This window comes from Propithecus coquereli, unplaced genomic scaffold, assembly GCF_000956105.1.
Source record: "Propithecus coquereli isolate 6110/MARCELLA unplaced genomic scaffold, Pcoq_1.0 Scaffold114, whole genome shotgun sequence".
NCBI lineage: Eukaryota > Metazoa > Chordata > Mammalia > Primates > Indriidae > Propithecus > Propithecus coquereli.
The window spans coordinates 1,957,196-1,974,509 of record NW_012135414.1 but is presented as its reverse complement, the minus strand read 5'-3'; the positions used below and the strand labels follow the sequence as shown (position 1 = coordinate 1,974,509).

General features: G+C 39.0%; 1 protein-coding gene across 1 annotated transcript in view; it reads left to right on the top strand.

The window, feature by feature from the left end:
- RECK (reversion-inducing-cysteine-rich protein with kazal motifs) overlaps positions 1 to 17,314 on the top strand; it is an 86,713-nt gene that overhangs the window by 64,609 nt on the left and 4,790 nt on the right. Inside the window, exons 11-18 of the mRNA XM_012657212.1 lie at positions 1,074 to 1,286; positions 2,618 to 2,754; positions 4,841 to 4,981; positions 6,393 to 6,581; positions 8,641 to 8,763; positions 10,452 to 10,623; positions 14,849 to 15,041; positions 16,360 to 16,570. Of these exons, the coding sequence (XP_012512666.1) occupies positions 1,074 to 1,286; positions 2,618 to 2,754; positions 4,841 to 4,981; positions 6,393 to 6,581; positions 8,641 to 8,763; positions 10,452 to 10,623; positions 14,849 to 15,041; positions 16,360 to 16,570 (1,379 nt within the window). The remainder of the gene's footprint in view (positions 1 to 1,073; positions 1,287 to 2,617; positions 2,755 to 4,840; positions 4,982 to 6,392; positions 6,582 to 8,640; positions 8,764 to 10,451; positions 10,624 to 14,848; positions 15,042 to 16,359; positions 16,571 to 17,314) is intronic.

Below are 17,314 nucleotides of genomic sequence, written 5' to 3'. Positions count from 1 at the left end.
GAACTCCTGAGCTCAAACGATCCTCCTGCCTCGGCCTCCCAGAGTGCTAGGATTACAGGCGTGAGCCACCGCGCCCGGCCTGTATTTGGTATTTTTTTGAGATGAGGTCTATTTTGCCCAGACTGGCTCAAATTCCTGGGCTCAAGTAACCCTCCTGCCTCAGCCTCCCAAGTAATTGGGACTACAGGCACATGGTACCACACCAGCTTTGTTTTCATTTCCAATGGGGTAAACATTGATGGATATAACTCACGTAAACAAAAGCTTTTTGAGAACCCAATAATTTTAATAGTGTAAATGGGTCCTGAGATCAAAAAGTTTAAGAACCATTAGGATAAACAAATTTTGGTTTATTTATTAATGGAATACTACTCAACAATAAAAAGGAACAAACTTTTTACATAAACAAAAATATGGATGAATCTCAAAAAGATTGTTTGGCTAAAGACACCAGACCCAAAAAAGTACATAACAATACGATTCCATTTATATGAAGTTCTAGAACAGGCAGAATTAACTATGGTGATATAAGCATGAATAGTAGTGTTCTCTGAAGTGGAGTCAGCTGACTTGACAGAGGCATAAGGTCTGATCTGATATGAATGTTCCTTAATTGATGTAGATGTACTTATGGATGCACACATTTTCATTTTCACATCAAGCTATACCCATAAAATCTGTGCATTTTATTTTTTTCTCTTTTTTTTCCTTTTGTGTGCATTTTATTTTTGTAAATTATACCTCCATTTTAAAAACTTGGACTTATAATATTTATTTTGTGAAATGAAAGAAATGGGATGGTCTGGGGATAATAGTCCTGTCTAGAGCATTTTGAAGTTATGAACTGCCTAACAAAAACTTGTGTAGAAAGGAAATTATGCAATCAGAGTCTTAATGCTAGTCTATATTGAATCTTCATATGCTTGAAGCTGATATCCTTTAATGGGTTGTATGTGCTTTCCTCTTTAAGAAAATCAGATTTTCCTGATGTGTTAGTGTGTCAGGACTTCACTCAGTGCTTCTCTTTGGAAAATAATTGCCTCTCGATTCCTTCTGAACTTTTTTCTCTTTAGGCCAACAGAACTTTTCAGGAGTTGTAATGCTCAGTCAGATCAAGGAGCCATGAATGACATGAAGCTGTGGGAGAAAGGAAGCATAAAGATGCCATTTATCAATATACCTGTTCTTGATATTAAAAAGTGCCAGCCAGAAATGTGGAAAGCAATAGCCTGTTCACTGCAGATTAAACCTTGTCATAGTAAATCCCGGGGAAGTATTATTTGCAAGTAAGTTTCTTTCATCATGATTCTCCAGTTTAGGTTCAGAGCCTCTCTTTAGAATTTTCTCTTCTACCACTTCCCTTTGCCTGTGACCCCCACATGTCAAATGCTTTCACACTTTTTCCTCCTCTATTGAAATACTGTTCACCCCATCTCCATTTGCCTACTTCCTGTCCTTCTTGTCTTCTCTCAAATACCAGATATTCCTATTGAGGCTTCCCAGATTTCTCCAGCTGATAGTAATTTATTCTTGCTACAAATTCCTATGACCTTTATTTGTATGTCTTTTATGGAACTTAGTTCAAGAAACATTAAATACCTTTGATACATTATTCTATTTTTATATTTTAATTTGTATACTTGTCTTATTGTCTATTAGACTTTGCTCTCCTTAAGGAGCTTATTCTTCTTTGTGCCATTTTTCTTTTATCCTTGTTCCTCTTTTTCTCCTCTTCAGATATTAGCATAATCATGACACATAATAGCCTTTCCATAAATGTTTGATAAGTAAAGGAGTTAGTGAATACAGTCATTAGGGCCTATTTCTAGTAAACATTTTTGAATGGTTTGCTTGGGAAATCTAGGATAAAGTAAAAATAGGAGCTTTTATGGTGATCAAAACCAAAAGCACTTAACTACACAGTAATCTATGTTAACTGCTATTGACACGTCTTATTTTCCAAAAGATTTTCCAAAACCAAGTTATCTTGTTTTCCAAAAATTTTTACAAAACCAAGTTAATATTTAGCCCCTAAGTTGTTGGTATGTGGCTCAGTGCTGCTAGGTACTTGATGACTCATTTCAGATTATTCCAACCTTCATTAGAGTCCAGATCTATTCTCTGATATGACTTGGGGACAACCTGAGTCAAGGAGACACCAAGGTATAAACTATTGGGTGACAAGCAAGAGGCAATGAGTGGGAAATATGTAGACTCATAGCATACATAGCAAACTTATAGAAGAGGAACCAAATCCCTATCAAAGACTAAGAAAATTTTAACTAATAGACTTTCCAGTTATTACAGGCCAAACAATTTCCTTTCAAAGATGGTAAAAAGCCACATTGATGGTAGTAACAGTAAGTATAAGTATAAAATTTGAGCAAGGCTTTTGATCTCAGATAAGAGAAAATTGGGGATGCCTTGAATTTTTTATTGAAACTGAGAGGTCCACTGTTGACTCCTGTTTTCTTTTGCCATGCTTAACCTAACCAATTATGAAACATTGTTAAATTATGAAAATGTACTTTCTGGAAAGCTTCAGAAACAGAGGTGATGGTAGCTAGACAGCATGAGGTTCGTTGAACCTTAAATGTATGTGTATTTTTTTTTCAAGATCAGATTGTGTGGAAATCCTCAAAAAATGTGGAGACCAGAACAAATTCCCTGAAGACCACACAGCTGAAAGTATTTGTGAGCTTCTGTCACCTACAGATGACCTGGAGAATTGTATACCTTTGGATACATACCTCAGTAAGTACTTTTTTTGTTGGTTTTTTTTTCTTTCTTTTTTTAGATACCAAACACTGTCTCTTCCATCTCTGTCCTTGCTGCTTATTTTGGATGAGCATCTATCTGTTGAGAACATGTGATTAAATGATAGCATCTCAATCACAGACTCGTATCTTATTTGCTTGGCCTTTTTGGCCCAGGAAAGAATTGTTATCTTAAAATATGTAAGCAGAAGTGATTATCATAACAGTCTGAGGAAGTATGAACTGTTGTCAATCAGTCTAAGCAGTGAAAAAGGGGGCCAGCATTCTCAAATAACCAGCTCCATCTAATTGCTGTCTCTTTGCCTTAATATCACTAAAAGTAGAATTTCCCCCCAAGAATATTCAGCTTTTTGTTATCAGAGTATCTATCAGTGGACATGAGCCAGGCATTGGCTTGGACTTACCCATCCAATAGGGTGTAAAGAGTTTTAGTACATGAAAATGGAACTTGTTTCACTGCTTCGGCCTCTCTCTGCCAAATACTCTTGCCAGGAGCTAAAAGAGTACATTGATATCTCATTGAGGGATCCTCGAGCTGAGCTTCTTGGCAGTGAGATGACTATGTCAAGCAAGGGATGACAAGCAGAACTCCTACACACTCAGTAGTTAAGGTAAGAGAAGTGTTCAGGCTGCCACCAGGGGGCATTAGTGCTGTGAGCTGGCTGGAAAATCAGACAGTGAAGTCAGCTCCTACTTGCTTAGTTTTCACCTGTCAGATAAGATTAACAAATGACAGAACAACAAATAGAAGTAAAAGAAAGCCCAGAAACAAATAGTCCAGGGCTGTTATGGTAGCTTCATCATCAGGAATCCAAGCTGCTTTTATCTTGCTCCACCATCCTTAGCACTTGATTTCAGCCATCGAGATTACTTCTTGTACTTTATCACAACATGGTTATTGGTGTTCTAGCCACTATATATTCTAGTTTGGTGGTAGATTCTAGATGGCAAAAAGGAAGGGGGAGAGCAAACAACTTCTCCTTAATCTCATTGGCCACCCCTAGTTGTAAGGAGCACTGGGAAAGACTATCTTTTTAGCTGTGGGCCCATTGCCACTGTATGTAAAATTGGAGATCTAGTGCTAAACAGCAAGAGAAGAGTGAGTGCTAGATTTGTAGCTGGTAATATATGCCATATTTTCTCAAGACCAACAAACTATGTCCCTTAACTTTTGTGACCAATATAGCAAAAAAGTATTAGACTAGAATTTAGACCTCTGTAGCTTTGAGCAGATCACTTCTTTGAGCCTCAGCTTCCCTATTTATAAAATGATCAGGCAAGATGAGCAGAACCAAGAGCCCCAATACCTCTATTAATCTTAGAGTCTGCATCTATCCTAAAATCAAGTAAACAAAACTCATGTATTCACAATCCTAGACTCTATTACAGAAGTCAAATATATGTGTAGAAGGAAACCATTTCAATGGGAAGAATATTAAAGAAATGCTTTTGCTTGAATTTCAATACTCTGTTTAAATATCACACATACTTTCTATTAAGTGAGACTCTTCCTTAGTTATGATTTCAGAAGTTAAAATATAATCATGGTTTGGGGTCCATACTACCATAATAAGTTATCATTTATTATAAAACATACTAAATTATCCCTCTTAGACATAAGCACCTATTTGACTACCCTATCCAAAAATATACCTGTCACTTTCCATCCCCTGATACTCCTTATTGCTTATAATTTTCTGACTTTATTTTTTATTTATACACACACACACACACACACACAGTATATTTATTGTTTATTTCTCTACCAGATATAAACTCTGTGTTAAAAACTTGTCTGTTTTGTTCATCACTGTATCTCCAGTGCCTAGAACCTTGTCTGGTATATTGCAGGTATCCAAAAAATAAACAAATGATGAATGTATGTATATTTATGCAAAACTCACAAATGATGAGAGATTGAGTATTTTAATAGCTTAGTAGAATCAGGCCTTACTTTATGCTCATTTACTTTTCATTTATTCCAGCCACAATTAATTCAGATAATTTACAGACCTCTGTTACTCTTTTAGGTTGGTTAAACTAATCTGTTTTGTGTTTTTCAGGGCCAAGTACTTTAGGTAACATTGTAGAAGAAGTGACTCACCCCTGTAACCCAAATCCTTGCCCAGCCAATGAGCTCTGTGAAGTGAACCGAAAAGGATGTCCATCTGGAGATCCCTGTCTTCCATATTCTTGTGTTCAAGGTAAGAGGTAGGTGGGTGTGGGTGTGGGACAAGTATGGACAGGTGCTGCTAGTGTCGCTTTACAGGGGTTATCTTTGTAGTGAGGTTATAAGGGACTTTATTTTCTATTAGTATATATGTTTTTCTGTAATGTTTGAGGTTTTCCCATTAAACGTGTATTATTTGTGTAAGCAGAAAAAGACAAAGACGCATGTAATTTTCAGTTATCATTTAGATTGTACACTAATAATATTCATCCAAAACTTGACTCTCATAATGAGTTATAGGGTTTTTTACTACAAAGAAAAGAAAACCAGCTTTTTGTACTTTCTCTTCCATGCTGTAATGTTTAAGAAAATGTACTATACATCGTTTATGTTTTTCTTTTCTTTCCTTTATTATGTAGAGAAATGGCATTCTCAGTAGGACATATAATTATCTCCATAAAGATTATTATTATATTCAAATATATATGATTTTAAGGCTAAAAGATTTTTATCCCATAGAATTTTGATAGTGTTTATCTCTCTGTCAGTCCCTTTTGAATATAATCGTGGCAACATTTTGCTTCTTTTTATCTGTTTCCCAATTGAAAATGTTTCTTTGTCATGTTAGAATCAACATTTTTAAACATCTTTGAAGTAAAATGGAGCAAAAGATTAAATAAGCATGATGTCTCAAAAGATCATCTATAATATTTATATAATACCATAATATATCAGCTGCAGAGTCATAATAAGTCTTGTTAAAATTGGAAATATTGGGCTGTTTTAAATTTCAAGATAGTATTTTCCATCCATTTATCTTTACATTATAATTTAGTCAATATTTTCTACGGTAAGAAAATAAGACATAGTTACTTAAAATGGTGACATCTGTATTCCATATTATTTAAATATGTAATTCAGTTCAGAATTCTCTTGTTTTATTAAACTCAGAAAGCCTATCTTGTAATAAGATAGAAATATATAAGACATAAAATGATTTCTACGTAAGCTCACCTAAATATTGCGTTTTTCTTTGAATTTAAGGTATGCTTGTATTCTATTGCTAAAAGTTTTTCTGATGAAGATTATTCTAAAAATACTGTCAGTTTCCATACTCCATTTTAAAAATATCTGTGATTTTTAAATATCTTTGATTAGCCCAAAGAAATAAAAAGCTATATATCTTACAGCATTTTTATACTGAACTATAGGTGACTTTGGGATACAGGTCCTTAATCACTACCATCCCTCAGAACATGGAACTTTAATTTGAGAGGATATGTTTTTGGCCAGTAAATCAAAGCAATTCCTTAATTTGGTGAGAGTTCTACTATGTAATCTTTAATAGCTATACAGTACCTATAAGACTTTTGTAAAGTATATCTCTAATGTCATAAAACAATGTCATAGAACAATACCGTCTCTCTCAACTAATGTTTGTACAGGTTGCAAACTGGGAGAAGCATCTGATTTCATTGTCCGTCAAGAGACACTAATCCAGGTGCCATCATCTGCAGGGGAAGTTGGTTGTTATAAAATCTGTTCATGTGGACAAAGTGGACTCTTAGAAAACTGTATGGAGATGCACTGTATAGACCTCCAGAAGTCTTGCATTGTTGGGGGAAAAAGAAAAAGTGAGTCTTGAACTGAGTTTGTTTTTGTTTTTAATATAATATTCAGCTGGGACCGGTGGCTCATGCCTTAATCCTAACTGCTTGGGAGGCTGAGGTGGGAGGATCACTTGAGGCAGGAGTTCAAGACCAGCCTGGGTGATATATTGAGATGCCATTTCAAAAAAAAAAATGAAACAAGTTATCTTCACTTAGTAGGAAGAACATTGCATAGAGTATCGCCAAAGAGCAAAGGGTAAAGTCTGTATATCAGATACTCTAGGGCAGTATTTTTTGAACTATACAAAGCGCTAGGATTTCTAATGAATCCTCTTAGAAGCCCCCTCAAGAAGGGGCTAATGACTAATAATAATTAATTAATACTTACTGAATTCTGATTGTGGCCAAGCACGATGCTAAATCTTGCTCTACATTATCTCACATAATCCTCCATGTTATTCTTTGATATGGGTATTACTATTATTATCCCTATTGCATAGAAGAGGAGCTAATGCTCAAAGAGGTCACCTAGCTAATAAGTGACCAAAGCAGGACTTGGCTCTAGGTCTATGTGACTCCACAGCCCTTACCCTTCATTGGCAAGGACCTGAATACAGGTACACTTCCTCAACCATACTCCACCCCACCCCCACATCACCAGAAGTGAAACTCAGATTTTGACATCGAGGAAAGCAAATGGGGATGGAAACTACACTATTGGTTAGGGGTCTGGAAAGAGCACATTTTAAGTGCCACCCTTTGACTACTTTCCCTAAAAATTTTAGTGTCTTGCTTTCCCACTGCTTCCTTTAAACATCTTTTGCTTATAACCCCAACAACTGCTCATGTCAATATATGACTTCAAACAATTGCAGAAAAGCTCCACTTTTGAGGATGTGCCTCCTCCCTACCTACTCACTCTGCTACCACATCCCTACTCTCTCCTCCTACCCCTCCAACCATAGTAGTTCAGCTTTTATATGCTTTTTTGGTTACTCTTCTGTGTGAGATCTGATTAGAAAGAAGAGTGCTTTTGGCTAAAAAGAGTTCACAAATTTCTGCCCTACAGCAAGTCAGGCATCTGTTTCTTAGTCCATAGTCTATTAAATATTTGGCTAAAATGTGAAGGTAGGTACGTTGTATCACAGAAAATATCTGAGAACAAACAAATTCATTCCTTCTGTAAATGCTCACTGACTAAATGCCTGTTTTGTGCAAAAGAGCACACTAGTGCCTCATGGAGCTGAAATTGGGACAGGGGATGAGATCATGCTTTACATGATAAGATGGGAGAGAATCTGAGCCACAAAAAGTTGCAGATCAAGCGCTCTTCTGGGAGCTAGTTATTCCTGCCAGGACGTTGGGAGAATTTTTGATCCAAAGATGCCATTAGGTCTGACCCTGGAGAGATGAGCATTCCTGGCAGAAGGGACAGCCAGAAACATTCTTAGAGAATAGGAAACAACCTGGTGAGACCAGCACTTTACGGGCTTGGAAAAATATGATGGGGGGTAAAAATGAAAACATAAATGTTTTTCTTTTATTTTTTTAATATTTTTACTTTTATATGGGGGAGTTAAGAGGAGGGGTGCTCAGTTCCCTTGTTTGTTTTTGTTGAGACAGAGTCTGACTCTGTCATCCTGGGTAGAGTGCAGTAGCATCACTGTAGCTCATTGCAACCTCCCACTCCTGGGCTCTAAGAGATCCTTCTGCCTCAGCCTCCTGGGTAGCTGGGACTACAGGTGCGTGCCAAAAAGCCCAACTGGGTTTTGTTTTTTTTTTTTTTTTCCTTTCTTTTTGGTAGAGGCGGGGTCTCACTCTTGCTCAGGCTAGTTTTGAACTCCTGAGCTCAAGCAATCCTCCCACCTCGGCCTCCCAGAGTACTAGGATTACAGGCATAAGCCACTGCACCCAGGCTGAAAATATAAGTATTAATATCTTGATTTAACTCCTTTGTTTGTATATTCAGAAGGCATCTTTCAAGAATTTTTATTTTAAAACTTTTTAAAATATTGAAATTTTAATTTATGCTGTATTTCTCAATGCATGATATAGATCAACATTTTATTTCTCTTTCTCTCAGGTCATGGAACATCCTTTAGTATCGACTGCAACATCTGTTCTTGTTTTGCTGGCAGTTTGGTGTGTTCTACCCGCCTATGCCTCAGTGAGCATAGTTCAGAAGATGACCGTCGCACCTTCACAGGTGACCACGGTTGCCCAGAGGTTGTCCTCGGGCAGCCATTACTCCTTTGCATATATTTTTCCCTTCAAGGCAGCTTCTCTGGTCTTGCCTTAACTGCAAATGTACACACTAAAATAAATGCAGAATCTGAGGGCAAGATACTTTTCCTCTTTGGATTTCAGTTTTGTCCTCTCTGAATTGAAGGCACTAAACTAAATGGATTCTTAGGGTCCTTCCAGCACTAATATTCTGGAATTCCATGAGTCAAAAGGGACAGAGCTAGTGATTGGGACGGTTTTAATTAAATTGAACTTTTCTACCTGGTAAAATACCCCATTTACCCCTCCCATTATGGTCTAAAATGTCCACGTATTTTCCTAGTTTGTTTCTCAACCAACACCTTCTCCCTCAGCCTGCCTTAGCTTACTGGTTCATCTAGGCTCCCACAAATAATAATATCTCAGAATATTGCTTTCTTGACTTTCCCATGCTTTGCTGTTGGTGTTATGCTCACAGTCTGCTGGTATCTCTTGGCATCTACTTTTTCCCAGATCTGAAATACCTGTGGTTTTGAGCAAAGAGGTACTAGGTAGCTGCCTTTGCACTCATGTCATGCTGCTGCAGTGGCAACCTGATTCTTCTTTCCCTGGAGTTAGTATTACACATGGCGAGGACTGGGGGTCAGGTGGGAGAAGAATAGAATAAGGATTTACCAACCTCGTACCTCCAGCCCATGGAAATAAAAAGGAGATCAGAAATAAGAAGTGAACAGCAGACTGGTGGGGAAGTGGAAGTAGGACTTCTGTACCCCATCTTCTCTCCACCCTAATAAGTACCAGCCTTTACTGCTTTATTATTATTATTATCATCCTTTGTTATTATCCTTTGTCTGGCCTGCTGTAATGAGGACGACTCATTCTGATTAGAGAAATCATAGAGGAATGTGGGGATGAAAAGTAAACTAAGATTTTCAAGGAAGATTTTTGTTGTTGTTAACACCTAAATGGTTTTGGATGATGAACTTTGTAACTAGCAAGACTCTTGTTCCCTATAGTGAGGCCCCTAGTGTCCTGGGATAAACTAAGTCAGTGACTTTTGAGCCAGCAGACTCTAAGGAAATTTTGCTGGCCCAAAAGCAGACTACATTTCTTGGGACTTGGTGTCCTAGTCCAAACATGACCCAGAGAGAGATACTCATAAAAACTCATAAGTCTAAAAATTATAATAATTTTTCAGGTTTACCTTCTTGTTCTTCCCTATCCCTAAGAAGATGAGACTGGAAAGAACCTATGTGAGGGGCTTACAACCTTTGCTTTATCTTATTTTTGGTATTACCATTTAACATTCAAGAAATACCCAAGCCAGACTTCAAACACCTAAATTCTAGATTTTATATGCCAGATGAGGAGAAACATGATTTACTTTCCCCACCAATAGCCTGTTTATAGGGGTCTCTACCTGGGATCAAGATCTGGAGGCCCTCTACTAGCTGACAACGAAAAGGACAAGGAAAAGCCATCTTGCAGACAAAGGGCTCTTCACAGCATTGCTGCCTTTAAAAATCCTGTCAGAGATTGGAGAGAAGTTTTATTTCCTGGCTTAATTTACAATTCTATTTTAACATGATTGTTAATGGTTTGCTTAGTAAGGAAAATGAGGGGAAAGGCAATATACAAGTATGTATTTTTTAGGCTATTTCCTCTCTTCAGGTCTGCCATGTAACTGTGCAGATCAGTTTGTCCCTGTTTGTGGGCAGAATGGACGCACTTACCCCAGTGCCTGCATTGCACGCTGTGTGGGTCTCCAAGACCATCAGTTTGAGTTTGGATCGTGCATCTCAAAGGATCCATGTAATCCTAACCCCTGCCAAAAAAATCAAAGGTAAGTCAAATGGCTTCTTATTTTTTTCAACCAAAAATCAATACTTACAAAGTATCTACCACGTACCAGATAGTGAAAATAAAGGTAAGTTAAGCAGTGGTCTCTACCCTGAAGAGTTTGGAGTCTGGAAGGAAAGAGAGCCATATAAAACTACTCGATAAGGTGCTGTGATTGGGAGCCCAGAAGTGGAGTAGTTCATGCAGCCTGGGGAAGGCAGGGCCTGGGAAAGCCACCAGAGGATGTGATACTCCGCTGAGTCTAGAAAGATGAGTGGGAGATTACAGGCCCGGTTTACAGTAGAGGAAAGGCAGTGTTGGTGAAGGCAGACAGTGTAACAGGAACAAAAATTATAGCCATGGAAAATGAGGAGATAACATGGTGCCTGTTGAGAGCTATAGCAATTCTGTAAGACTGAAACAGAAAGTGTAATGTAAGGAGAGGTGGCAGATGAGAAGAGAGAATAGCTAATTAGTAGCTATTTATGCCTGATAGTCAAAGGAAATTTTCTTTTACTTATATGCCTCCATTTTAGGAATTAGACATGAGAAATCTCTGGAAACATAACTTCAGTACTATTTGAAATTATTAGTCTTGGGCTCCTTTCTCTGCAGTTTCCTCACTAAGCTCAGAGGACAGTTGACCCAGCCTCAATGTGGTGGCCACCAGGGCAAGTGTCTTGCTGACTCCCTTAGATTGCAGCCTTCTGGAACTAGAGTTTTGCCTGGCTGCCTCAGAAACCTAACAGGACACATTCCAATACCACAGTCCTTTCCATATGAATGATATTGTGGAAAATAAGCAATTGCTTCTTCATCCCTAAAACCTGGTACAGCATAAAAGGAGGGGAAGATTTTCTCATATATTAAAAGAAATGGCTAAGAATTGGTCATCCATCTGCCAAAGTTTATGCAGTGAAAACTAAGCCAAGAAAATTTCTATAGAAAGAAGACAGAATGCCATGCTAAAGAAATAAGCCAAAAGGATAATACAGGTTGTATTGGGACATAGAATTGAGGGTTGCTTCGGTGTTTGTTTGTTTTCTCTATTGGCTAACCTTTCTGAATAAGGTTGTCTTGCTTTTACAACAAAACGATAAAAAGAGGCCGGGTACAGTGGCTGAAGCCTGTAATCCCAGCACTCTGGAAGGCTGAGGCAGGAGGATTGCTTGAGCTCAGGAATTTGAAAGCAGCCTGAGCAACATAGTGAGACCCCGTCTAAAAAAGAAAGAAAAAGAGAGAGAGGAAAGGAGGAGGAGGAAAGAAAGAAAAAACAATAAAAAGAAATCTGAAAGTAGAAAAGCCTTTTTGGGTATGATACAAAACTAATAGAAAAGATTGAAAAATTCAGCTATATGAAAATCAAAATTTTCTTCATAGTAACAGACAAATGACAAACCAGGAAGAATACAGAGAAGGGACTTATGTCCTTATAATACAAAAAGGTTCTACAAATCAATATGAAAAAGATCAACCTATTATAAAAATGGACAAAGATCAATAACTTAATAGAAAAATGAGCCAAGTACATAAATACAGAAAAAGAAATACAAATGGTTCTTAAACACTTGAAAAGGAACTTTTATTTGTTAGGGTAAATAACTCTAGCTACTGTATACAAACCTCAAAATATCAGTACTTTCACATAGTAGACGATCAAATAAAGCCCATTTGGGTGTTCAGCAGGCCTTCTATGTGGTCATTCAGAGACATAGGATCCTTCCACATAGTGACTCTGCCAACTTCTACAGCCTCATAGCCTTCCTCTGTATCTCTGCATCTGGACAGCAGAGGAGAGAAGGGAGACAGTGGGGGTTCCTCTTGAGAAGCTTTTATGGGCCAGGTCTAAAAGACATTCATCGCTACTTCCAGCCACATTTCATTGTCTAGAACTCAGTCAGTTGGCCACAGCTAACCTACAGGGAGACTGGGAAATGTAATCTAGATATACCCAAGAAGAAAATTAAATGAATTTGATAAACATGTAGCTGTTCTGCCACAATGCTTAACCTTCCTCATATTAAGGGAAATGTAAATTAAATTAAAACTGCAATTGTATACCATTTTTCATCTATCAGATTGGCAAAGATAAACATTTGAATATAGGGAAATAGCTACTTTCATACAAGAAGGGATTGGAAGATCGGTACATCCTTTATGGAGGGCAATTTGGGCAAAATTACATTTTCTAATGCCCATATGCTTTGGATCAGCATCTATAAATTCTTTTTTTTTTCCTCTTCTTTTCTTTTTTTTTTTTTCGCTACCCTTCTGTTCTCTGTACCACAGCATCTATAAATTCTTATACTTACATAAAATATCTTTGGAAAGATAAATAAGAAATTGGTAATAGTGGTGGTTGCCTCTGGGGAAGGGAACTAGGTGTCTGGAACCCAAGTACGAGGGAGGTTTATTTTTTATAATGTACCATTTTGTTCCTTTGTTTCACCATGGGTTTATATTATCTGTTCAGAAAATAATTAATTGTTTAATTCACTTGACCAGCCTTAAAAAATTTTTTTTAATTTTAAAAAAAATAATTAATTGTTTAAATACAAAAAGTTATATTCATTCATTGAGTATCTACTGATGTACCAGTTATTTCTTTTTTTTTTTGAGACAGAGTCTCATTCTGTTGCCCAGGCTAGAGTGCCATGGTGTCAGCCTAGCTCACAGCAACCTCAAACTCCTGGGCTCAAGCCATCTTTCTGCCTCAGCCTCCTGAGTAGCTGGGACTACAGGCACGCGCCACCATGCCCAGCTAATATTTTCTATGTATTTTTAGTTGTCCAGCTAATTTGTTTCTATTTTTAGTAGAGATGGGGTCTTGCTCTTGCTCAGGCAGGTCTCGAACTCCTGAGCTCAAATGATCCTCCCGCCTCGGCCTCTCAGAGTGCTAGGATTACATGTGTGAGCCACCGCGCCCGGCCTGTACCAGTTATTTCTAAACATTAGGACACAGCAACACACGAGACAGACCAAGCCCCTGCCCTGCTCGTGCTCACTTTCATTTGCCCCCAGATTCTCGCCTTTTTTATGATCCTCTTACTTCCAAATACTCAAATTAATCAAGTTTTTTCTCCCCAAATTACTAAATTTCTCCTGATATTCCTGGTTCTCATCCCTTGCATGTTAAAAGGTAATGAGGGTCTAAATATTCTTTTTCATTATTTCTCTTTACACATCTTAAATTTTCATAAAATTATAACTAAGTGCATTCTGACTTCAGATCACATCAGAAAAGGCAAACCATACGTGGTCATGGTGATTTCAGTGCAGGAGATTATCCCTAAAAATAGTATAAGTTAATTTCTCTTGAAATTAAAATAACACTATTAATACTATATTCTTCTTCTTTTATTTTACAGACTAATATTTGTATATCCTATTACTTCAAATACCCAGAGATAGCTAAACATTTTCATAAGTCTTATCTTTTTATAGAAAGTTATGTATACCCTTTATAAAAATTAGGAAAGCAGAAGAATCTGAAAAAGAAAAGACCCATCATCCTTAACTCCTCTGAAGGAGTTCAGGAGTTGAGAATGAAGCAAGATCCAGATATTACTAGGAAAGACCAGCTTCATGGTGGCATTCTCTTGGTGATTTGCAATCAGCCAGTGTCAGTTCCTCAGTCTTGTAGGCACAGAAATCTGAATTTTTTAGGACATAGAGTGAAGCATTTTCTTAAGATGGCCTCATATTGGCCAAGCTGAAAATTAAGCACCTGAAAATATTTCATTTCTTATTGACTACAAGACCTCCAGCATTGGATCCCAGCCTACCGGTTGGTCTCATATCACAGCACTTCTGCCCTGTGTGTGTACCCTTGGCTCCTGCCCTCGTGGTCACCTGCCGCCTCCCCAGCACTACACTCCTTGAGCATCACACCTGTGTTCGTGGCTGCTTCCTCATCCTGGCAGGCCTTGCAGCCCTTCCTACCCTCCAGGCTCCAGCTGGAATACCACCTCTTCCTGATGCCTTCTCCAGGCTCCCCAGTCAGAATGACTCATCCCCATGAGTGAGCATCCTGCATGTCTTTGTCTACCTTATAGCCTACTTTATATGCAGGCTTGACTCTCCCACTCTACATAAGCTCTTTGGGGACAGGACTATTCTGATTTATCTCTTGCTTTCTCCTCAACCTCCTGCACCTCATCCAGTGTTTTGCTGGCCCCACCATAGCCCCTCCCTGTGTTGGCTCACAGTGCTGCATTCATCTTTTTCAGATGCATACCCAAACCACAAGTCTGCCTGACAACTTTTGATAAATTTGGATGTAGCCAATATGAGTGTGTGCCAAGACAGCTCGCCTGTGACCAGGTCCGCGATCCTGTTTGTGATACAGACCACATGGAGCACAGCAATCTCTGCACTTTGTACCAGAGAGGAAAAAACCTATCTTACAAAGGCCCATGCCAGGTACAGTGGTTTGGCTGACAAATCAAAGTAGGCTAGGCATAAAACTGGTTTATGATCTTTTGCACGTGAATCAGCAGTTAGACCACTTGAGGGTCTTCTGTGAATCCTGTCAAATCTAGAGAACCCAGTCCTCCACTAAAAATGAGGCTTCACTCTTTCTCCTAACTCTGGAAGGCTGTCTTGCTAGTGTGTGTGCCTTTGCACATCTAGTGTACAAGCAAGAATAGAGAGTGGCTTCTTACAGCCCACTCCCAGGAAAGAATTTAAAGTTTCACACCCCAGGCGTGGTCAACACCATTTTCACTTCCCATAGTTCTGTGAGCCCTCACTAGAAAGTAAAGCAGGAAGAATGTGAATTAAAACAACCAAGAAAAGAGTTTTCCCACTCTTCCTACCATAGTTACACCTCCCAAGATACTGAAAAGTGATTGAAAATTTCTCTAAGACTTAATGTCTTTTTACATCAGCTTATCTTTCAACCTGTTAGGTTGTGGAATCTGCATTTATGTTTTTTAAAAAATGAACACAGGTGTGATGCTCAAGGAGTGTGGTGCTGGGGAGGCGGCAGGTGACCACGAGGGCATGCTTCCCACATGCACCACTGATTTTATGATGGCCCCTCTCCCTGGGACCCATCTTTGGTGCAGCATCCCCTGCCCACAACCGGCTAACACCTGACATGCTTGCTTCTCCTTTTCTGGTCTTCGTGGTTAGAAAAAGCCCTTCAGCTTGTCTCCCTAGGTTTGTTTTCTCTCAAAGCCTCAGTGCTAATTGCATTGATACCATCTACTTTGAATTCCCAGTCTTCTCTTCCTACTTGTTCCCTCTTCCTGGCTACGACTCTCTCTGATCTATTCCTAACCTACCTGATGTGTCCAGAGTCTGCCCCATTGATCTCTCCATTCTTCCCGCTCCTTATTCCATACCCAGCATGAAATGATAAGGCCTCCAGTTGTACATGGGTTGATCTTGTTTTCTTCAAACAGGCACTTGTAGGAAACTAACGGAAGTCTGGGAGGAGGGAGGAGAGGTGGCAGGAGGGGGATTTGGGGATTTTTATCTCGTATCAGTTCACATGGAGCGAGCACCCAAGTCCTGGAGAGGCTGAGAAGAGTAATCTTTTCAGTTCATCTAGAGACAACCCTATTTCTCCCCACACACCCTCCATTTGGCCCACCTCAGGAGCTTCAGAGGGTGCCCACAATTTATACCTGTGTCTTTTTTCCTTCCTGAAAATGGGGAGTCATGCTGGGTACTCTTGGTTAGGAAAGGTGCACCATAGAGGTTGCCAGGCTAATTGTGATTTGTTTGCCCTCAGCCCTTCTGCAGAGCCACAGAGCCCGTCTGCGGGCACAATGGTGAGACCTATAGTAGCGTGTGTGCTGCCTACTCAGATCGCGTGGCAGTCGATTACTATGGGCCCTGCCAGGCTGTCGGGGTCCTCTCTGAGTACAGTTCTGTTGCTGAGTGTGCTGCTGTGAAGTGTCCTTCACTCTTGGCCGCTGGATGCAAACCCATCATCCCACCTGGTAGGCTGGCAATATTTGAAGTGGGCGGGGCTGGGATTGGGAAGATTTTGCTTATCATCCTCTAGAGAGTGAGTCATTGAGATAAGAGTTGACTAGTTTATTCAAATTTTTCAAAAACTCTTGAAGAAGGCCAGGCACGGTGGCTCACGCCTGTAATCCTAGCACTCTGGGAGGCCAAGGCAGGAAGATCGCTTGAGATCAGGAATTCAAGACCAACCTGAGCAATAGCAAGACCCCATCTCTACAAAAAATGAAAAATTAGCCGGGTGCAGTGGCCTGCGCCTGTGCCCCAGCTACTCGAAAGGCTGAGGCAGGAGGAGGTTGCTTGAGCCCAGGAGTGTGAGGCTGCGGTGAGCTATGATCACACCACTGTACTCTAGCCCGGGCAACAGAGGAAGACCCTGTCTCAACAAAAAAAAAATAGTCTTGAAGAGACCTTTATATTAATTAGACCCATTACTCTGGGTTGACCTTAAAAAGTTGTGGATTACTTTATGTATCATCTGGTCCTGTGATTTTAAAACAATATGGCAACCGTTTTTCAAGGAAAATCTTATACCAAACACCAATATGTAAAGAGATGAAATAGTATTTGATTACTAAAATTAGGGTTATTACTTTAAAAACATAATGTTTACTTATTTTATTACTATTAATTAATTATTAATAGTAATTAAAGAATAAATAAAGTAGTTTTGATAAACACAAACATTTGAAATTGAGAGAAGACAGTTGTCTTAGATT